A 22,818-nucleotide genomic window follows, 5' to 3' on the forward strand; every position below is an offset into this window, starting at 1 on the left:
TTGAATCATTCAAAGGAGGATACCACCCTATCATACCACATCACAACCATTTTAATGGCATGTTGGCACGCAAGGTAAACCATTATAACTCCTAGCTAATTAAGCATGGCATAAGTACTATAATCTCTAATTGTCATTGCAAACATGTTTATTCATAATAAGCTGAATCAGGAACGATGAACTAATCATATTTACAAAAACAAGAGAGGTCGAGTTCATACCAACTTTTCTCATCTCAATCAATTCATCATATATCGTCATAATTGCCTTTCACTTGCACGACCAAACGATGTGAATAATAATAATAGTGCACGTGCATTGGACTAAGCTGGAATTCCCCCAAGCTTAGGCTTTTGGCCTAAGTTGGTTTATTGCCACGGCTGGCCTGGCCGATATCCAAAGTTATAGTTGGGGTTATAAAATATCCCTCCTCTTATACTCTTTCGCCTCCTCTCTGGTTATAAAATATCTCCCCTTTGCCTGAAAGTCAAAGAAAGTAGAAGCAGGGAGAGCGACGTGATAGGTGTGTCGTCTGTCAAAGATTAGTCGGTACTGGAGGAACTGATCGTTCCTCTCAACAAAACGATGACGAACCATAGCCTCATAATCTAAATAAGCAGGAGGCAACTCAATATCATCCTCACGTATGGTTACACCAAGAAAATTAGCTAAACGGGTTGCATAAATTTCACCAAAGAAATCTCCATTAAATCTATTATGATGCAACCTATGTGCAACAATGGCTCCCAAATTATAATGTTTATCTCCTAACACAGCACTCCTAAGGATACTGAGGTCAGGGACACACATGTGACATGCTTCATCCTTACCATTTATGCACCTACCTATGAAGAGAGCAAAATAATGTATAGCAGGAAAATGAATGCTCCCTATGATAGCTTGTGCTATGTCTCTAGATTTCCCCACAGTTATACTAGCAAGAAAATCTCTAAATTCATATTTGCGAGGTTCACTAGTACTACCCCATTGTGGAAGTTTGCAAGCAGTGGTAAAATCCTCTAAGTCCATAGTATAAGAGTTTTCATAAAGATCAAACAGGACAGTTTGAGAATTGCGTGAATATGAAAATTCAAACCTTCTCACAAAGGAGCTAGTGAGATAGTGGTACTGACGACACTTATCTTCCTCGAAGTTCACAAGATCAGCGTTACGCACATATGCGTTAAATGCTTCCTTGATTCCCGCTTGATCCATAAAGTCTTCTGAAGGCCATTCACAAGCCCGCACTGGAGCTTCTCTCGGTGGTTCCTCGTCAACATCGCGCATTGCGAGCCTAGGTCCTTGCTTCCTTGAAGAACCATCGCGCATTGGATCGGTGATGGAGAATTATGCCGGATGCGATTATTCATGCAACAGTTATAACATAGGGTGACACAAAACTAGCTCCAATTCATCAATGTAATGTAGGCATGTATTCCGAATATAGTCATATGTGCTTATGGAAAAGAACTTGCATGACATCTTTTGTCCTACACTCCCGTGGCAGCGGGGTCCTAATGAAAACTAAGGGATATTAAGGCCTCCTTTTAATAGAGTAATGGACCAAAGCATTAACACATAGTGAATACATGAACTCCTCAAACTACGGTCATCACCAGGAGTGGTCCCTATTATTGTCACTTCGGGGTTGCCGGATCATAACACATAGTAGGTGACTATAGACTTGCAAGATAGGATCAAGAACTCACATATATTCATGAGAGCATAATAGGTTCAGATCTGAAATCATGGCACTCGGGCCCTAGTGACAAGCATTAAGCATAGCAAAGTCATAGCAACATCAATCTCAGAACATAGTGGATACTAGGGATCAAACCCTAACAAAACTAACTCGATTACATGATAAATCTCATCCAACCCATCACCGTCCAGCAAGCCTACGATGGAATTACTCACGCACGGTGGTGAGCATCATGAAATTGGTGATGGAGGATGGTTGATGATGACGACGGCGACGGATTCCCCTCTCCGGAGCCCCGAACGGACTCCAGATCAGCCCTCCCGAGAGAGTTTAGGGCTTGGCGGCGGCTCCGTATCGTAAAGCGCGATGAATCTTTCTCTCTGATTTTTTTTCTCCCCGAACACGAATATATGGAGTTCGAGTTGAGGTCGGTGGAGCTCCAGGGGGCCCACGAGGCAGGGGGCGCGCCCCCCACCCTCGTGGCAAGGGTGTGGGCCCCTTGGCCTTGATTCTTTCGCCAGTATTTTTTATTATTTCCAAAAATAATCTCCGTGGAGTTTCAGGTCATTCCGAGAACTTTTGTTTATGCACATAAATAACACCATGGCAATTCTGCTGAAAACATCGTCAGTCCGGGTTAGTTCCATTCAAATCATGCAAGTTAGAGTCCAAAACAAGGGCAAAAGTGTTTCGAAAAGTAGATACGACGGAGACGTATCACGGGGTACCGGACAACAGCAAATCGAGATTGGAGAACACCAAATGCCCGCTCGACATCCTTCCTGCAAGCCTCCTGAATCTTCGCAAACCAGACGTTCTTGCCTCCTGGCACAGGGTTTGAGATCGTCTTCACAAATGTCGACCATCTCGGATAGATGCCATCAGCTAGATAGTACCCCTTGTTGTAGTGCCGCCCATTTATCTCGAAGTTCACCGGAGGAGAATGACCTTCAACAAGCTTGGCAAAGACAGGAGAGCACTGCAGCACGTTGATGTCATTGTGAGTTCCTGGCATACCAAAGAAGGAGTGCCAAATCCAGAGGTCCTGTGTGGCCACCGCCTCAAGTACCACACTGCAACTGCCTTTGGCGCCTTTGTACATCCCCTGCCAAGCAAATGGGCAATTCTTCTATTTCCAATGCATGCAGTCGATGCTTCCAAGCATCCCAGGAAATCCTCTTGCTGCATTCTGTGCTAGGATCCGAGCAGTGTCTTCCGCATTGGGTGTTCTCAAGTATTGCGGTCCAAACACTGCCACCACTGCCCGACAGAACTTGTAGAAACACTCTATGCTGGTGGACTCGGCCATGCGCCCATAGTCGTCGAGTGAATCACCAGGAGCTCCGTATGCAAGCATCCTCATCGCTGTCGTGCACTTTTGGATCGAGGTGAATCCAAGTTTGCCGGTGCAATCCATCTTGCACTTGAAGTAGTTGTCGAACTCCCGGATGAAATTCACAATTCTGAGGAAGAGCTTTCGGCTCATCCGATAACGGCGCCGAAATGTTTTGTCGCCGTGAAGTGGAGCATCGGCGAAGTAGTCGGAGTACAGCATGCAGTAGCCTTCGAGACGATGCCGGTTTTTTGCTTTCACCCGCTCCGGCGCCGAGCCACCTCGCCGCGGCTTTTCATTGCTCGCCAGCAGCTGGGCGAGGGCGACGAGCACCATCAGATGCTCTTCTTCCTGGACGTCGGCCTCGGCTTCCTCCTCCAGCAGCGCGGCGAGCGCTTCCTCGTCATCCGAGTCCATTGCCGAGGCAGGCAAATCGCCGAACACCTTGCGCCCGGTGGGCGTGCACTCGCCGTTAAACTGCCCCTCCGCGGTCGGAAACGGCGGCCGGAAACGCCCAGCTGCTGTTGGAGGGGCTGCCGCGGCGAACCTCTGCTATTTTTCCGGCGGGGAATGGCTATCTAGCGGTGAAGGGCGGCGGCGGCGCCGGGATATAGCTAGTGGCGGCCGAGGGCGCGGGGGGTGGAAGGCGAGTCGGGGAAGAAAATCTTGACTTTTCACCTCACGGTGTGGGCCAGCCACGCTTTTCCCTTGCGCCGGAGCCCCCGATCGCCCCTAGTGCGCCGGGTTCGGCCTGCGGCCACCAGGCGGAAAAAAGGGCCGAACCGGCGCTTTTCGTCGTCCTGAGGGCGCGACTGGGGCGTTTTTTTGGCACCGGCGCCGAAAAAGTGGCCTTGGGGGGCCTGTTGGGGGCGCGGCTAGAGATGCTCTTATACTACAATGTGATTTCCATTGTTGTTCATACATATAGATACTTGTGTGCTAGCATCTGATCTTTATTTTCTCTATTTCGAGACTAATATGCTTTAAGGTCACATTTTGGTTGGCCCCATGCAAAGGATTACTTAAATGTACTGCAAATTTGACCATCACCTTTTTAGCTTTCTTTATTTTTGGCGTTCCTATCCTATTGCATGCCTTACTACTTGACACACGATTACCTATGTACTAAAAAGAAAGTAAATAGTATTCCTATTGTGCCAACATTACATGCTTTGCTATTTAAAAATGATGTGAGCAAACAAAGCGTTTGCATAAGATGAACATATATCCTAATATCTGAACAAATATGTGATAATATTGCTCATAAAAAATGTAGCTTTTCTGATTGTTAGAAACCCTTTATTTTTGCCAGAATTTGCAGGCTATAAAAGTTCAGTTTCGGATTAGTTAAAGCTGGTCTTCTTGTTCATTTCAGGTATGCTGGTGTTGGTGTTTGTATAGTTGAACGGTCAACCTAACTAGACTTGAGTTTGCATCTATGTTCTGTCGCGGTGAAGGTATGCATTTTTCTGTATTCCTCCCTTGGGTGTCAATTGTCAAGTGCCATCACAGAAAAGATCGTTAGTGTTTTCCTACTTCAGGATTATCTTGGTTTAACTATTTTGGGACGGAGGGAGTATGAAGCACACTTTACTTTTCTTGGTTTAACTATCTACCCCATCACACGTCGCTCTCGCTCTGATTGAAGCCCATTAGACTGAACAAAAACCATATCGCGCCATACTACCCCAATACTTCTTTGCAAGCCAACTAAAGTTCACCTCTCTTCTATTGCTAACAAATTGGTCAATAGATGCGAATTTTATTGAAGAAAATTACATATTTAAGAAATTCTAAATAGAAAGGTGTGGCGCACCATCAATGATCTCGTTATACTAGTATTCTGGCTCATTTGTAATTCCTGTAATGATTTTATCTTCCAAGGAGTTCAGCCTAACCTTTATAGTCGTAGGCGCAGATTCAAAGAACTTCAATCACTAGTCCACAGGGTAAAATGCAAATCCTATGCACAATTACCTACATTCTCCCTCCGTCCGGGTTTATTAGGTCCCTTTTATTTTTAGGCAAAGTTTGATCATAAATGTAACTAATAAAATGTAAACTAAATGTCACAAAATACCATGGAAAAATCTCTTTCAAATAAAAATCTAACAATATTTTTTTAGCATATACTCACTCCGTCCGAAAATACTTGTCATCAAAATGGATCAAATGGGGTATATCTAGATGTATTTTAGTTCTAGATACATCTCTTTTTATGCATTTTGATGACAAATATTTTCAGACGGAGGGAGTACTTTCTATTTTGTTAATCAAATAGATGGTCAAAATTGATCCCAAAATACAAGGGGGGCCAATTAACCCGGACGAAGGGAGTAGGTGCAAACTTGTCACATATGGCCTCATTGGAGCATTTTTCATGCTCTCTCTGCTCGATTCTGTTTGTTATATGTATTACCTTGAGTTTGCATTTGTTAATGGAAATTTTAAGAAATTCTCACAGGTTCTGCAAAAAAGGTCTCTTGCTAAATTTAGTTGGAGTGAGAAGTAAGAGGGTGCTGTTTGGAGCAACTCCTTCCCCTGTGTCGAGGTTCCACTATCGCGAAATAACGGAACAGCCAGCAGTGCCAAAAGCATCCAGGTGAAAAAAAAAGGAGTTCCAGGATGCTGCACAAACGCTAAGAGCAACTCTAGCAGACCCCGCATCCTCCCGACCCGCAAAACGGTTTTGCAGTTCGCGGAAAACGTCTTTACAGGTCGGTGCGGACGGCCGCAGTTGCAGACCCCGCATAATGGACCCATAAAAAAGGATATTCCCAGAATATGTTTTTTTACGGGTTGGGGTTGCGGCGTCTGATCTGGCGCATTTACTCCCGGCTCACAAAACTTAAATTTGCAACTCAATTTGATCTAGCATATTGCATTGCTTTGTTTTATGACAACATTGGATACAAAAGCATCACCAAATCTTTGCTAGAATAGCAAGCTCAAAGAATTAGAAGATTTCCAATTTCCATAATTGCTCCCACTAGTTGGACTAATATCTTCTTCATGCATTCATTGTTGATCTGTGGATTCTTGATTTTGCATTCTTCTTTCTTTATCTTTGGTTCGGAAGAAGTAGATGTTGCTTCCCCTCTAGTTGCACATGGAGCCGCATCATTGCCTTCGATTGTACCAAGGAGTGCACTAACATCTTTTAAATTTATTTCTATCAACAAATCAATGTATTGCCCTTCCCAAAACCATAATGAGCATCCTTCGTCCTACACAAAAGAATGAGCAAGCTCGAAGTCAGCCACCGCAGTTTAGCTAAAGAATGAACCGTGCACGTACCCCGTCGTTTTCGCATTTGAAGAACACCCATCCGGGGTGCTTCGGCGTGCTCGAAGTGAGCCGCAGCACTTTCCGCGTGCAGTCGTCACACTCTATGAGCGGCATCGGCAAGCCATAAAGACGCTGCGCGAGCGCCGAGCCCGGTGGACGGCCGGACGAGTCCATGCCCGCAAACCTTCGGCGACGGCGGGCGGACGAACTCGCACCTACATGCGGCGATGCGCCCTTGCCTGGGCTGCGGGAGAGGCTCCCTGACCACTCCATAGCTTGGGGCAGCAACCGGCGGCCGAAAAAGCCAAATCCGGCGGCCCGCTATGAACTACCGCAGATCTGCAAATCCGGCGGCCCGCCGACGCAGGGGGGAGGGGGAGGCCTCGTGCGCGTGGCGGCCTTCCGGCGTGCTCCTGCCGGCTGCGGTCGCCGGAATCTTGGGCGGCGGCCGGGGGCGGCGCGAGAGGGGAGAGGAGAGGTGGTTGGTGGGAGAAAGCGCGGGATGAAATGTCCCCCCACCAACCGCTTCCGCTTATATGCAGGGCACCGCAGCCGCGAGGGGGAAACCCGCGTTTTTCCGGGTTGGGCTCGGGATTTTGCCGCGCCCCCTAAAAAATTTTGCGGGCCGGGGCGGGATGCGGGGTCTGATCGGGCGGGTTTTTCCGCCCCGGCCCGCATTTTGGCGGTTATTTTACGGGTCGGGACGGGATGCGGGGTCTGCTAGAGTTGCTCTAACAGCAGCAACATATAATAACTGAAACTAAATTACTCCATCCTTCCCATAAATTGTATGTAATAAGATCTTATATGATGGGACGGGACAGCAGTTCTGAACAGATCGAAACCAATCATATTTAGATTATCGTCATTACCAAAGCCAGGCAACATATTATTATTTCAGGAACAACATTTGCACATATTCAACATTATTGTAGGCTCTAGCAGAGGAGACATATAGAAGACGGGGCAAATATATAGAGGAGAAGTGGAACAGATCAACATGCACATATAGATTGGGCAAATAGGGGAGACGAGACGAATAACGACGCGCTTGGTCCATGGGAGACGGTCACGGGTTGACGAAGACGTCGAGCTCGAGGACGGCGTTGGGGTGGTCGAGCCGGACGGTCTTCCAGAGCACGTAGCCCGTGGCCATCCTGAACTGGCCCGTGCCGCCGACCACGGACAGCTCCCGCACGGCGGCGCCGATGTCGTCCCGGCCGACCACCGTGACGGAGGAGCCCGCGTAGGGGCCGGACGTGAGGAGCACCTCCATGGTGACCAGCAGCTCCGGGTTCCCCTTGGACGCCCAGACGTAGCGCCCCTGCGCGCGCCCCACGCCCGCCGACGCCGCGGAGGAGGTGGCCGTGAGCGCGTCGTCGATGACGATGGTGTCGCCGAAGTGGCCGCGCGGGCCGTCCAGCACCTGCACCGCCGTCGGCGCCGGGCCGGTCAGCACGTCGTGCATGTAGAAGTGCAGGTGCGCCGACGCCCCCGCCACCGCCGCCGGCCACGCGGCCAGGACGGCCAGCAGCGCGAGCAGCATGGAGCAGAGCCGGCCGCCGGAAGCCATGGCAAGAGAGCTCAAGAGTCAAGACTCAAGTGTGTGCCTGTGTAATGTCTGATTTCTGCATCCTTGTGTACTCTATATATACACGCAGAAGAAATCTGCATCTTGCTGATAATGTTGCTGAGGTGTATGGTCGGTGTGACAATAATTTCTCAATGATCATGTGTGGTTTGTTATGTATTGAGGGCAGCAGTTGATGCGTCGTCTTCTGGATCGGACCGCGTTTATGTTGCCATCCTCCACTATCGATGGAGCGCGCATGCATGGTCCCGAGCTGCAGATCGAGATCTATCAACAGCAGAAAATGCAGATGAATGTATCAATCATCATTGATTTGTAATACGGTTACATAGCTGTGAAGTGGGGATTGTTGCCATAGATTGGGAGGTCTGGATTCAGATTTCAGAGTTCCATGTTATCTTGTTTGCAGAGGTGAAGTGGCGATTCCAACAGTGAAAATGGCAACAAGAATCTACCATGCCATGGTAATGCAAATGGTCACGGCAACTTTAACTCGAGAAGCAGTAAAAAAAATCTCATAAAAGGCAGAAATGCTTAGCCAAATGAGAGTTTTTCCTTTTACTACGAATTTTTGATATAGGATGGTATAAGCAGGCACAATGCTGTTAAGATGTACCATCACATCGTAATGACTGGGAAGAAATAAAGAGAAAACAGATGACACCCCCGTGCACTTGTCCAAGAGATTTTCGAGATAGTCATGTTTTGTATGTGATTCTTGGGCGAAATTCAACATCCTTCTACAACATACTCCCTCCGTTCGGAAATAACTGACGTAGTTTTAGTTCAGTTTTGAAAACCACGTCAGTTATTTGAACTGAGACCATGTTGTTAGAGTAGTCATTATGGTATACGACTTCTAGTCCAAGTCAGTTTTGTACCCCTACCCCAAGTCGGTTTGTACCCTCTTATATACTCTTGTATGCCGCATCAAATCATCAATAAGCAACAGTTTTATTCAGCTTTTATGGTATCAGATACCGGTCCCAGGGTTTAGGGTATGGCTCCGCCAACGCCACCGCCGCCGCCGCCCGGCTACTTCGAGCGCCAGGCCGCACTCATCGCCAAGGCTGCCAACGCCGCGGCCGCTTATCTCTCGGCCCTCACTATAGCTCCACAAAACTACCCTGCACCCATCCTCGCCGCACCAATATCTCTTGCTGACACAATCTCCGACGTCAGCCCCTACATCCCCATAGTTCTTAATCTCGCTGCCCACAACTACTATCATTGGAGACATCTCTTCGATCTCCACCTCGGCCGCTGCAACCTGCGCTCGCATGTCGCCGCCAACTGTCTTCCCCGCCCCGACGATCCGCAATGGTTGAAAGACGATCTCGCGATCGTCCAGTGGTTCTACACCCGCATCACCACCGAGATCTTCAACATGCTCGATCACGATGGCGCCACCGCTGCCAACATCTGGCACTCCCTCCGTCAGCTCTTCCAAAGCAACACCGACGCTCGGAAAAACGCTCTCCACACCGAGCTTCGCAATATGGTGCAAGGAGACGCCCCGGTGAACCTGTTCTGCTAGCGCGTTAAGACCATTGGTGATGAGCTCCGCGAACTCGGCGATACAGTTAGCGACTCACAGCTAATCAATATCGTCGTCGTCGGCCTCAGCGAAGACTTTGACAAGCAAGCCTCGTTCATACCGATGATACGGCCCCCTCCTACCTTCGCTGAAGTTCGTTCCTTGCTACAACTCGCGGCGGAAACACAAGCTCGCAAGGACTCTCGCCCCAAGGTCTTTCATGCTGCGGCTCGTCCTCCTCTGTCGTCTACACCAGCGCCGCCTTCCAGGCCGGCTCCTGCCGCCGGGCCGTCCGCATCGTCATCTGTTCAACCGCCCCTAGGCTGGCGTCCTAGTCCGAACTACCGCGGCAAAAACCCTATCTACAGGCCGTCGTCGACTAGTTCGGTTCCGCCTACGACATCACCAGCACCGAGTCCTGCACCACCCACCAGTGCTCCATCTGCGGTTGCATGGCGGCCTCCTCATGATCCTTGGACGGGGCTTGTTCAAGCATGGCCCATGCCCTGGTCCGCTCCGTCCACCCTCGGTGCTCCGCCGGCATACTCAGGTGCCTGGCAACCCGGCCTTCGGCCGCCTACTGGTGCTCCCGGGGTTCTCAACCCCCGACAGCCGGCCAATGCCTATCACGCCGCCCCGATGTATGCTCCTTATGGTCATTACAGCACCGACGGCGGCGCCTACTACACACCTCAGCCGGCCCTGCTCCCGACGCCACCCCCACCACAGCCGGCCAATGCCTACTACACTCCCCAGCCGGCCCTACTGCCTTCACCATCGTATCCGCCGGCACTGCTTCCGACGCCACCCTCACCTGCGACGCCGAGCTGGGATCAAGCTGCCTTTCTCCAGACCATGAATAACTTTGCTGCACAAGGAAACTCAGGTACGGATTGGATCTTTGATTCAGGGGCCTCTAGTCATATGTCTGCATCTAGTAATTGGTTATCTTCTTGCACTAAATCTCTTTTCCCTTCCATTATCCTTGGAGATGGATCATCTATTCCTATATATTGTGTTGGTCACTCAACTTCCCTCTTCCACCAAACCTCTTTTACTTCGCGATGTTCTAGTTGCACCCGCCCTTATTAAAAATCTTATCTCTGTCCGCCAATTTACTTGCGACAATCTAGTTTCGGCTGAATTTGACCCTTTTGGTTTATCTGTGAAGGATTACCTGACCAAGGCCGAGATCGCTCGCTTCAATAGCTCCGGTGATCTTTATTCTCTTAATGGAGTTCCTGCCGCCACCCCTCCAACATCCATGCTGGCCTCCATCGATCTCTGGCATCGTCGCTTGGGCCATCCCAACCCCGCCGTCTTAGCTTCTATGCTTAGTGAATTTACCATACCATGTAATAGGGACTCTCATAATTCTATGTTTTGCGAGTCTTGTCAATTAGGCAAACATGTGCGTCTTCCCTTTAGTTCCTCTTGTTCTTGTAGCACTTATCCCTTTGAATTAATACATTATGATTTATGGACCTCTCCCATTGCAAGTGTTTCGGGTTTTAAATACTACCTTGTTATCCTAGATGATTTCACCCACTTTGTCTGGACTTTTCCTCTACGCAACAAATCCGAGGTCCATTCTCTTTTCCTTAATTTTCAACGCTATGTGTCTGTTCACTTCTTCCTCCCAATTCGCTTTATCCAATGTGACAATGGTCGCGAGTTTGATAACATTAAAAATCGTACTTTTTTCTTACAACATGGCATCCTGCTTAGGTTCTCATGTCCCTACACCTCCCCTCAAAATGGTAAAGCAGAACGCTCTCTTCGCACCCTCAATGATATAGTTCGCACTCTCCTCATTCAATCATCTATGCCTCCCAAGTTTTGGGCTGAAGCCCTACACATGGCCACCTTCCTTCTAAATATTCGACCTTCTAAAACTAAACCCAACACTACTCCCTATTATTCCCTCTTTCTTTCCCACCCCGACTACTCCGCGGTTCGTGTTTTCGGCTATCTCTGTTTTCCCAATGCCTACGCCACTTCTGCAAATAAATTGTCACCACGCTCTATCCCATGTGCTTTTCTCGGCTTCTCTGACGAGCACAAAGGCTATCGCTGTCTCGACCTTCACACCGGACACGTTCATGTCTCTCGTCATGTCACGTTTGCTGAGCACATTTTTCCTTTCTCACAACGCACTATCACACCATCCAACACTCCTAGCTCCGCAAACACCCCCTCTCCCCGTCCTTTCCAACTATATACTCCCCTACCTGCCGAACACAACTTATCACCACCACCATTAACACCCACCATAGCCAATCCCAACCATACACTCACCCCACCCGAGACGTCCCCAACACCCCCGACCCCTGCTCCCTCCCCAACACCCCCGGCCCCTACTCCCACTCCACCACCCAGCCCTGCTCCCACTCCACCACCCAGCCCTGCTCCTTCGTCCGACTCTTCCGCTGCACCGGACTCACCAGTACCCACCTTACCCCCTCGTGCTATTCCTACAGCAGCCCCGATTAATGATCATCGCATGCGTACTAGGGCCAAATCAGGATTTCATCAACCCCAAGACCGCCTAAACCTTCATACCTCCTCTCACTTCTCTTCCAAAGAATTACAAAACTGCTCTACTTGATCCCAATTGGGCCGCTGCCATGCAAGAAGAATATAATGCTTTACTTCAAAACAACACCTGGCAACTTGTTCCTCGTCCTCAATACAAATATTGTTTCTGGCAAATGGATTTTTCGCCAAAAGTTCCACTCCGATGGGAGCCTCTCACGATATAAAGCCAGGTGGGTTTGTCGTGGCTTTTCTCAGCAACAAGGAATTGATTACGAAGAAACCTTCTCTCCTGTTGTTAAACCTAGCACCATTCGCACCGTTCTTAGTGTTGTTGTCTCCTCTTCATGGCCCATTCACCAACTTGATGTTAAAAATGCTTTCCTCCATGGTTCCCTTCAAGAAACTGACTACTGCCAGCAACCTCTGGGTTTTGAAAATCCATCCTTTACAACTCATGTATGTCTTCTTCAGAAATCTCTCTACGGTCTTAAACAGGCCCCACGAGCTTGGTTTCAACGCTTCTCCTCCTTCATTCAAACAATAGGCTTCACTCCATCTCTCTCCGACACATCTTTTTTTGTGTATCATCAAACTTCTGACACTGCCTATTTACTTCTCTATGTAGATGACATCATTCTTACCGCCTCCTCTCAAAAGTTCTTAGATCATATTGTCTCTCTTCTTAGATCTGAATTTTCTATGACTGACCTAGGACTCCTTCATCATTTCTTAGGCATTGCTGTTGTTCGAGATTCCTCCAGCCTTTTTCTTTCCCAACGCCAGTATATTCTTGATCTTCTTAATCGTGCTGGTATGCTTGACTGTCAATCATCTCGCACTCCTGTCGATACTAGTTTTAAACTTTCGGCTACCGGTGAACCCTTTTCCGATCCTACTCTCTATCGTAGCCTAACAGGTGCTCTCCAATATCTCACCATTACTCGTCCTGAAATCTCTTTTGCTGTTCAACAAGCATGTCTCTATATGAATGATCTCCGGGTTCCTCACTATAATCATGTTAAACGCATTCTTCGGTATTTAAAAGGAACTCTCAATCATGGTCTCCACCTCAATAATTCTTCTCCACACTCGCTTACCGCATACTCTGATGCAGACTGGGCTGGTTGTCCTGACACTCGAAGGTCCACTTCCGGTTTTTGTGTTTTTCTTGGTAACAATTTGATTTCTTGGTCTTCGAAAAGACAGGTTACAGTCTCACGTTCGTCAGCCGAGGCTGAGTATCGCGCTGTGGCACATGCCGTTGCAGATACAATCTGGATTCGGCAGTTACTCTCCGAGCTACACATGCCTATTGAGCAGGCCACTATTGTCTACTGTGACAACATATCAGCAGTCTACATGACCAGCAATCCAGTTCAACACCGACGCACAAAGCATATTGAGATTGATATTCATTTTGTTCGTGAAAAGGTTGCTCTTGGTCAGGTTCGGGTGCTTCATGTTCCCTCTACGGCTCAGTTTGCTGACATTTTCATCAAGGCACTGCCTACTAAGCCGTTTCAAGATATCTGTTTCAGTCTCAACGTCGTCGAGCCTGCCGTTGATACTGCGGGGGGATGTTAGAGTAGTCATTATGGTATACGACTTCTAGTCCAAGTCAGTTTTGTACCCCTACCCCAAGTCGGTTTGTACCCTCTTATATACTCTTGTATGCCGCACCAAATCATCAATAAGCAACAGTTTTATTCAGCTTTCACATGTCAGTTATTTCCAAATGGAGGGAATGCATTTTTGTTGAGATGAACTAACTGGAGAAACTTGGAACACAAATACAAATTGCCCAAATGAATGATTTTTGAAATACTTTGCACAGGTTGACACGCCATGATACTTTTCACATGAGAAGTCGAAGTCATCTTTTTTCCTGTTCTTTAACTACATTCATGTTGTTCCCCGCAAAGAAATAAAAAAAACATTCATGTTGTTAACAGTGAATAAACTGACACTTTCCTTCAGAACAGTCAATTCATATGTTTCATAAAACCGACAAGGCTGAGGTGAATTAATAAGACAGGTAGATGGCTAACTCAGCCGTTGCAAAACTGCTGCTCTGTATTGTCCCTTCGGAGACATTGATACAATTGGAACGGTGCAGAGAAGATTCGCATGGATGGCATGCACAAATTGCCACTGTCTATTTATCATATCTGGATATTGCAATGTACTACTTACAAAGGAAAAGATCATCTGTTGGAACATTATGGACAAGGACTGGGATATCTTGCATGTACATCATCGATCTCCGCCAAAATTTCTTCACAGAGATGGACCCGTGTGGCCTGAAGAACTTCCTCGAGCTGCCATAATTTAGTAGCACCGAAAACAGCTGACCCAACGAGGGGGTGTCTCAGTACAAATGCTGAAAGCATAAAGATGAGAGGAAATGGTCAGTGATTAATGGCTAAAAATGCAACTTTGCAAAGAACATAAATTATGTGGTAACACACCTACTGCTAGGATTGATGGTGAAATGCCATACTTGACGCCAATTCTTCTATATTCCTGAAATAGTTTACAAGAATTAATGTGTAAGCACGGAGAAGACAGAGGTTTGCTACTACCACACCTTCACTGCCGATTCCAGTTTGGGATTCTGCAGATTGTATCTGGATTCACCCTCGGAGTATCTCCCTACAAAGCAGGAGGAGCACTGATGATGCGGAGCACAAGACTGAAATTAAAGGGGCCAGGAATCTGGCTATGAAACTAGCTATTTAAAAGGTAAGACTTGATACCTTTGAAAAGATTCATCCTTGCATCTGGAGGTCCGCTGTCATCAGATGAGTGATACTTCCCTGAAAGTATACCCATTGCCATTGGGCTGTAGGCCAGCAAACTGATTCTGCAAATGATTCACCAAGGCAAGTTAAGAGTCAGCTTCTACAAAGTAGCTCCAAACTGAGATGGGCAGCATTTGTTACCCACAAAAGTAGCTAACTGAAGGTTGAGGACTATACTATGGATACCTCTCGTGATGGCAGCATTCCGCCAATCCAGCATCAAAATTGCGACACAGCAGGTTATACGAGTTCTGCAAAATGCATATGAAAATAAGTATTAAGCGTTATTCCGTCACTGAAACAATACACATCAAAATGATTAGAATCACTCTACTGCTTACTTGGACGGTTAGTATCTTGGAGCGCAGCTGAAAATCTACAGACAGTTGAAGGAACTTCATCAACCCATACGGTGTTTCATTGCTAAGGCCAATGTACCTGATCTAATACCAGGAATTTAATGCATCTGCCGAAATGGGAGAACTAACATCTTGGACAAATAGGCAAGATGGAACACCGACGACACAGCACGCTGCAGCATACCTTGCCAGACTCTACGCCTTTTCCAAGTGCCTCTAGCTGTTCTTCCATCGGTATAGACGCGTACTGACGGCTCGGATCGTAGTCCGTCTCTCCAAACATAGGAACATAACTACAGGGTAAGCATGCCTCGTATTAGGACTCACTCGAGGGTGCACATAATACTAGCAAAAAAACATGGCATTGCAGCTACTGGCATGGAATGAAGTTGTTGGACAGACCGGTCAGGCCAATGTATCTGGTAGAGGTCGATGTAATCCACACCCAATCTGCGCAAACTGCAACCACAAAAGGAGAGCATATCAAACATTCTTCAGATAATATGAGCAGAAATACCATCAGTCCAACTAAGCAAACGATTCCTGAAGGAAGATGTACTGAGTTGGTAAACCATTTCATTCTGAACAAAAAATGACTAGCTTCTGGACATTTTAGAGGAAACTAGCTTCTGAACTTAGAACAAAGGATCAAGTATCAAAAGTTCTGAATAGAAGAAAAAATAATAATTGACCAACCTGGAATCGATTGCCTCCGTGATGTTCCTGGAGTCGAGCGCCACCGGCCCGCCACGGATCCACGTCATCTGACCAGACGGCCCGGCGACCTGCCCGAGCAACGCAGGATCGAACACACAGAATAAATTGCAGTGTTGGTACTAGATTTTACAAAGGGCATTGGCCGCCGAAGACGACAAGCTGACCTTGGTGGCGAGCACCACGCTGTCGCGGGGGACCCGCCGGGCACGCAGCCACCGGCCGACGAGCTCCTCGCTGCGCCCGTGCGTTTCCGCGCGCTGCGGCACCGGGTACATCTCGGCGGAGTCGAAGAAGTTGACGCCGGCGTCGAAGGCGGCGTCGAGGAGGCGGAGCGATTCCGGCGGCCCGCTTTGCTCCCCCATCGTCATGGTCCCTGCGACGACGAGGTCTGGTCACCGCAGAAGCGTGGGCGGAGGCAGGAGGTAGAGGATGGATGGATGTGGGGCCGGACCGAGGCAGAGGCGGGAGACTGGCGGCAGGTCGGGGGCGAGATGGAAGGTGGGCATTGCCATGGCCGCCCTCTGTTGCTGCTGGCTGCCGCTCTCTCCTATCCTCTCCACTGTAGCAGGCCTCCGCCGATGAAGGAGAGAGAAAAGGAAATGCCCCTTTTTTGACGGGGGCATTGGAGCGCTTTTTTTTTTGCAGGCACAGCGCTTAAGAAAAACATATTCCACAGCGCAAAAAAAAAATTGAAATTTTTTGTACATACAGAAATACACATATAACACGTTGACGACAAGTTTCATAACAATATTCTTTCATACGTGGCATAGACAAAAATAAACGTAAAAATGTATCCCTTTTTGTTGTTGGGACGGGATTTTTTTTGCAGCTTGCAAATCATAATATTTTTAAACAAAATTTTACAGATCCATCGTGAATATGTATAAGTTATTACATTTAAAAAAAAACTTAAAAATATGAATTTTTTTTAATCATTTGAGACTTGGGGTTGGGACTTGGGACGCAGAGCACATGCCACCGCGTCCATGGCCGATCTAAGCAGGGAAGTCAGATTGGAGCTGGGTGGCGTGGTAGCCGGGGTGGAGAGGAGCGGCACTGGTTGCTGTGTGGGATGGGGGGAAGAAAAAAGACAGGGGCTGGTTAGCAACTACAGTAATTATAGTTTTGGCATTTCGGACATGGTTGAAGTTTGTGAACATTCACTTTTGAGAAAACCAATGCGGATGGGGTGAAGAGAGTATAAAATGCCAACTAAATTTAATCGTCTAACCTAATTATAGTTTGAAAACTGAAATTTGTGAATTTTGGTGCACGTATTCATATTATTCAACAATTTTTATTTTAAGTTCATTTTTGCAAATAATTAATCTGTGAAGAATTTGATGCCTAGATAATAAAATAAGTTTGCAATAATAAGATGCAAAATAAATATACAACTAAAAATCTATGTTTTGGTTATGAAGCATAGAATTGTTGCCATTGCTAAAGCTGACAAGATAGATGTATGCCCGTCATGTATCTGCTCTACTGGGTTACCAAAAGTAAGATATTAATTGCTATTTATTTCTCCATCCATCTAGGTTTATTAGGTCTAAGAGCACCGTAAGAATGTCCGTTTTTAGGCTGGTCATAGTGAGGAGTAACTTATATTAGTGTCATGCATATGACACTATATGACACTAGTCTAAGTTACTACATTCATAGTGCAAAGTAACATAGTAGTAGTGTCATAGATGACTTCATTTATTAGCTTGTAGACTCATCTTATATTGAGAAGCACTATGTTACAGTAACATATTATGTTACTCTAAACACAACTCTCCTCATTAAATACCGGCCACATAAGCAAATTTGTCTTGAAACCCGCTATGTTACTAAGTTACTCCCACTATGACTAGCCTTAGGCTGGTCATAAGGCTAGTCATAGTGGGAGTAACATAAGTAGTAACATGCATACCACATAAGCAAAAAAGATGATGTGTCAAGTAATTAATGAGGAGAGAAGCAAATAGAGTAACATAATATGTTACCATCACATAGCGCTTCCCGATGCAAAATGAGTCTACTAAACAATAAATGAAGCTCTATATGTTATCACACTTATGTTACTACCCACTATGAAGGTTAGTAACATGGACTAGTAACATGTGCATGTTAATAGTCTAAGTTACTCTCTACTATGACTAGCCTTATGAGGCCTTGCTTTGGAAATCTACATGCATGCAACCATCTCATTGGTTGTAGCAAGAGGCATTGTTGCTAGTCCCATGGCTGAATAATATGTTGCATGAATGCTTTTTCTATTGGCTGCATATGAGAGTTGGCACGTGAAAGTGCATTGAGAGTGAGATGAAAGAATTAATGTGAGCAAATTACTATGTATCTTGGTCCAAGAGAGGTGGTCTCCGGCCCAAAAAGCTCGGACGCAGGGAGTTATTTATACGGGCCATGAATTTATTGCTATTTATTGAGTTACCAAAGATGTCAGGCCGGTGCCAGGCTTTATAACTACAAACAATTTTATTTTACTGGATATGAATTTATTACTATTTTTTGGGTGACCAAAGATGTTTGACCAGTATCAAGTTTTACAATAAGAAACAATTTGTTTATGGGCTGTGAATTTATTGTTACTAGCTAAATACCGTGCATTGGTACGAGATGAAACAATATTTGAAAAAGTGGTGGGCGTCTGACCTATTGTCCTCGGTCATCGCTACCGTCCTGGAAGGCGCGGTCGGAGCCCTCGACCGTTAGTGCTTGGTCATCCTCGAGGGCGTGACGTCAACCTTGTCCTATGGCGTTTGTTGTGCTCGCCCGTGAACATTTTAGCAACTGTCGGCATGTAGACGTCCTGCAGAGAATGGTCATCATTCATCTTTGTAACGCTTGGTCTCACATATCATGAGTGTGTGGTGGCCGTTGTCCATATAGTCAAGTGATAGCGGGCCATGTTGAGGAGAGCCTACTAGCACTCACCAACGTCAGCGAGAGCCTGTTGGCCGTCCTCACTTGCGAGCTCTTTCAAATTGATTTGGCATTATTAACTGCCTTCTTAATTAATTAATTGTAGGCTTAATTAATTGTTTGACTAATTATTTATAGTTTTAATTAATTACATAGGTAATTAATTAAACCAACACGCATCGCACAACAACTCATCCTCCATGCTCGAGTAGCTCACCATCCTTCGTACTCTAAAGGACGACAAAGCATTTCAAATAAGCTCAATAGCATTTGACCGAACACCTGCCGGGCGTGGTGTCCGCCATGGGGTCGTCGATAGGGGGGCGGAGTGTACCTGGGTACAAACGGCTCCAGGGTGGACAAGCCCATCGTAAAGGCGAGCGGGCACGTCGGTGCTGGTTGCGGATGTCCGACAATGCCTCTGCGGTGGCCGGAGAGGTACATCAGCGACGGCGGAGGTGCAGGGTGCAGATGCAAAGCAAGGGGAAGATGGGGCGCAGTGGAAGGAAATGGGGCCGGGAGGGGAGACTGGGTGGGACGGGGTGTCGTACTTCTACGTGTCTGCTGTCCGGACTCCCACAAATCTCCCGCACATTTGTCTCCAATTTGCGGTTGAAAATGCATCCGGACCACGTCGCAGACCGATACAGGCCCATATTGGATGGCTTCCGCGGTCTGGACAACGCTGTCCGGACGGATGCGAGCGGTTTGAGGGTCGGCGATGGACATGCCCTAAATCAGAGGTTCATGTGAATATATTCCAAAATGCCTGCAAAATTCTCGGCAGATTTGCATGCAATCCATAAATTTCATTTTTATTATAGCATTTTATTATTTAGACATAAAATGGCACATTACACGGTGATGCTCATATGAGACAGCAACAGTCCATGAAGTTGGGCGGCATGACCTCCCCTCCCCTGAGGTATGCTTGCTGCTTGCAGTAGTTGCTGCATTCAGGCCGGGAAAAACACTGCCCATATTCTGATGCGTCTCTTGCATCTACAAGCGAAATTTATTTGGTGAGCATTCACGCCATCACTTCGATAGTCTTGAAAGGTCCCCAATTTAACTGGAAACACTTAGCCATGTCCATGGCACAGGGATTTCTTAGGAAAAAGGTTCAAGTTATGCAGGAATCTCAGAGAAAATAGAGGGACTTACAGGCAGAGCAAAGGAGGGCAAGCATGGCTACAATAACGAGAAGGATCTTGCACAGGATGGAAGAAAACGTCGTTGCCATCTCTCTGTTTGTCTGATGCTACTTGAAGTCTTCCAAGCTACTATTCTTTTACAGAGAAAATGGTTTCTATGTTGGCTTAGTTGAAGTCGTCTGAAGATTCACACGCATATATATAGTGACGGAGAATGAGTTATCTTAGAACTGAAGCTTCTGTACTGTTTAATGCTGATTATTTAGTGTGATTAATGTTGTGTAAAGATATGCATGATATCAATAAATAAGGCTCTAGGAAGGGGCGGCCACTCGTGCTAGGGGAGAGAAAAAACGTTGCTGGATAGTACCTCCCTCAGATAGAGAATGTTTACTGCTGTGGTTATTTCAGGCTGGCTGTGCCCCTATCTACGCCAGATAACACCCACCCAAGGTAAACTTTCCTTTCTTATTTTCACCACGACAAAAGCTCAGAAGTCTCTCTCTCTCTCACACACACACAGGTAACCCGCCGCCACGAGCGTCGCCAACGGGAGAGCCACACATACTAGCTAACAACCAACGTTTTAGTCTCGAGGGAGGAGTGTGTGGGAGGAGAAAGCGCCGTCGGCTATTTTGATATGTGATCTGTCTCGACGTGGGAGGCGATGGATCGATCCGGCCAAAGTAGCTGCGTGAAGGTCGTGACAGGGCTGCTGAATTCTATGCTGGAAATGGGCATTCCGAAGCTGAGACACCTCACTGATGCTAGCCAGTGGAGAACATTCAGCGCCGAATATCGATATTTCGCAGATGATCCAAAGAACATCGTGCTTGGCATGAGTAGCGATGGCATGAATCTGTTTGGCAACCAGAACACAAACCATAGCACATGACCCGTGTTTGTATGGATGTACAGCCTCCCCCCTTCCCTAAGTAGTAGCAGCGCCGGCTAGGAGCATAGAAGCAGCGAGGGGAAGGCACTGTTGCTACACAAAATTAGTAGTAGCGGTAGGTCAGGACCCGCGCTATAGGTAGTTTAACAGCAGCGCTCGTCCATCCCACTCTACTGCTACCCTAGGTAGTAACAGATAAAAGTTAGTTGTGCGTCCTAGCAGTAGCGCGGGTTTTCTCTAGTAGTGAGTGCCGATTAGCCCGGGCGTTTAAGGTCGATTTGAGATGTCCGTCTGATTTTTTTAACCGGTCAATGACGGAGCCGTCTGTGCGGACATTGAAAGGTGTTTGAGGCACCGGGCTGTAGATACTCTCTTACTTTATGGCTACAAGCAAAAGAGGTAAAAGAACATAACCTTTGGGAATCTGATTGATTACACAAGAGTATCTAGTGAAATACGTGAAGTACACACACAAAAAGGTGTAGTCGGCAGGATTCGAACCTGGGGCACCAAAAAAAGGTGTGGTCGGCAGGATCAGGCCGGACGTTTGAGATGTCCGTCTGAATTTTTTTTGTACCGGGTCAATGACGGCAGTGGCGGACCCAGGAATGAGCCAAGGCCCAGGCGAACTGGGCCAAGACGCAGGCAGCTCTGTTGATTGTACCATTTTACTGTAGCTACATTGCACAAGTATATGAAGGACATGGGCCTCACGCCCCAGACCGCCGCCCCTTCTGGGGCCTAAATCCGCCCATGAATGACGGAATCCTCTACTCGGACACTGAAAAGTGTTTGAGGCGCCAGACTGTAGATGCTATTTTACTTTATGGCTACAAGCAAAAAAGGTAAAGAAAAAATATAAGTCTAGTGAATACGCACACAGAAAAAAGGCCTAGTATGCAGGATTCGAACCTGAAGCACAAAAAAAGGAAAAGACGTGGTCGGCAGGATTCGAACCTGCGCGGGCAAAGCCCACATGATTTCTAGTCATGCCCGATAACCACTCCGGCACGACCACTGCGTGTGATAAAATTATTTTTAATCCCTCCATAGAAGCAAAATACCGCAAGCTAGATAGTAACATCACCCAAATGGGATTATGATATACTGTATAAGATGAGTACTACAGGTAGCATCGAGTATGTCGGGTAGTACTACCTGGCTAAACCTAAGCTAACCGGCTCCTCATTTCTGAATCTGAATCGGACTTTAAATATTGCACCTGATGTCTTTTCCTTTTACTTTCTTGATGAAGCGAGAACCCGACGCCTGTCAATGCACACCGTGGGCATGCATGCATGCCCAAGGAAGGAGGAAGAGACTGCCGTGTTCACCGCAGGTCCGCAGCCGCCCATCCCTGGCTAAATCATTCTGCGAGAACGGGGCAGACAGGCAGACACCGGTCACGGGCTCGCTCCGTCGCACCAACCATACGCGCGGTACGTGCTTTATCTGTGCACCCCATTGTATCGAGCTACTGTACACCTCCGCCTACAACGCCGCCACGTCCCACGTCGCAGTCATCGCCGTCTTGCCGCCGGGGATCCGAAAGCTTCCCACCCCCACTCCCCGACACAGCCGCGACTAAGAAGCCGCCTCGCCGCCTCGGTAGCTCCTTCTTCAGACGCCAGCACGCTCGTCGGACACCGCCAGGGCAGCTAGCTGGTCCGAGGGCGGCGCGACTCCCTTCGCCGGCGGGCTCCTTCGTCGACGCCCGCAAATTGTTTGACAGTTTGCCAAGGTACAAAATAAACGTCGAGCGTACCTTTGGTGTATTGCAATCTCGATGGGGCATCGTTCGGTATCCTGCTAAGACTTGGATTGACAAACAGATTGGGGGAGATTCCAAGAATTTATTTATTCACGGACGGACAGAGAGGGAGGGGAATGATTCGCGGCGCAGAGGAATTTACCCGGTAGTCGTCGGCGAACTCGATGCGGAAGGCGTCCTTGATGGTCTCGACGGAGGCGC

At 47.4% G+C, this 22,818-nt stretch overlaps 2 protein-coding genes, 1 long non-coding RNA gene and 1 other non-coding gene across 6 annotated transcripts; all 4 read right to left on the reverse strand.

The window, feature by feature from the left end:
* Positions 1-7,150: 7,150 nt before the first annotated feature.
* Positions 7,151-7,961, reverse strand: LOC109777820 (dirigent protein 2). The gene has a single exon (XM_020336379.4). The coding sequence runs from the start codon at positions 7,894-7,896 to the stop codon at positions 7,393-7,395; it is 504 nt and encodes a 167-aa protein (XP_020191968.1). The 5' UTR covers positions 7,897-7,961; the 3' UTR covers positions 7,151-7,392.
* A 6,042-nt stretch (positions 7,962-14,003) lies between these two features.
* LOC109739564 (uncharacterized) lies at positions 14,004-16,504 on the reverse strand. 3 transcript variants are annotated; one of them, XM_020298646.4, is made up of 11 exons: positions 16,318-16,504; positions 16,031-16,239; positions 15,846-15,934; positions 15,552-15,608; positions 15,334-15,442; positions 15,132-15,233; positions 14,977-15,041; positions 14,746-14,852; positions 14,577-14,641; positions 14,462-14,512; positions 14,004-14,369 (listed from the first exon to the last, which is right to left on the reverse strand). In XM_020298646.4, the coding sequence occupies exons 1-11, from the start codon at positions 16,487-16,489 to the stop codon at positions 14,358-14,360; spliced, it is 1,038 nt and encodes a 345-aa protein (XP_020154235.2). In that variant the 5' UTR covers positions 16,490-16,504; the 3' UTR covers positions 14,004-14,357. The 3 variants fall into 3 exon arrangements, with proteins under 3 accessions (XP_020154235.2, XP_020154234.2, XP_040259318.2); XM_020298645.3 differs by having other exon boundaries at positions 14,458-14,512; XM_040403384.2 differs by having other exon boundaries at positions 14,458-14,512; positions 15,132-15,166; positions 15,279-15,442.
* Positions 16,505-19,604: 3,100 nt separating this feature from the next.
* On the reverse strand, positions 19,605-20,115 carry LOC120975324 (uncharacterized). The gene is made up of 2 exons (XR_005771105.3): positions 19,962-20,115; positions 19,605-19,799 (listed from the first exon to the last, which is right to left on the reverse strand). It is a non-coding gene; the product is annotated as an uncharacterized lncRNA (long non-coding RNA).
* Positions 20,116-21,782: 1,667 nt separating this feature from the next.
* Positions 21,783-21,864, reverse strand: TRNAS-AGA (transfer RNA serine (anticodon AGA)). Its single transcript has one exon. It is a non-coding gene; the product is annotated as a tRNA-Ser (tRNA).
* Between the last annotated feature and the right edge of the window lie 954 nt (positions 21,865-22,818).

This window comes from Aegilops tauschii, chromosome 3 (assembly GCF_002575655.3).
Source record: "Aegilops tauschii subsp. strangulata cultivar AL8/78 chromosome 3, Aet v6.0, whole genome shotgun sequence".
NCBI lineage: Eukaryota > Viridiplantae > Streptophyta > Magnoliopsida > Poales > Poaceae > Aegilops > Aegilops tauschii.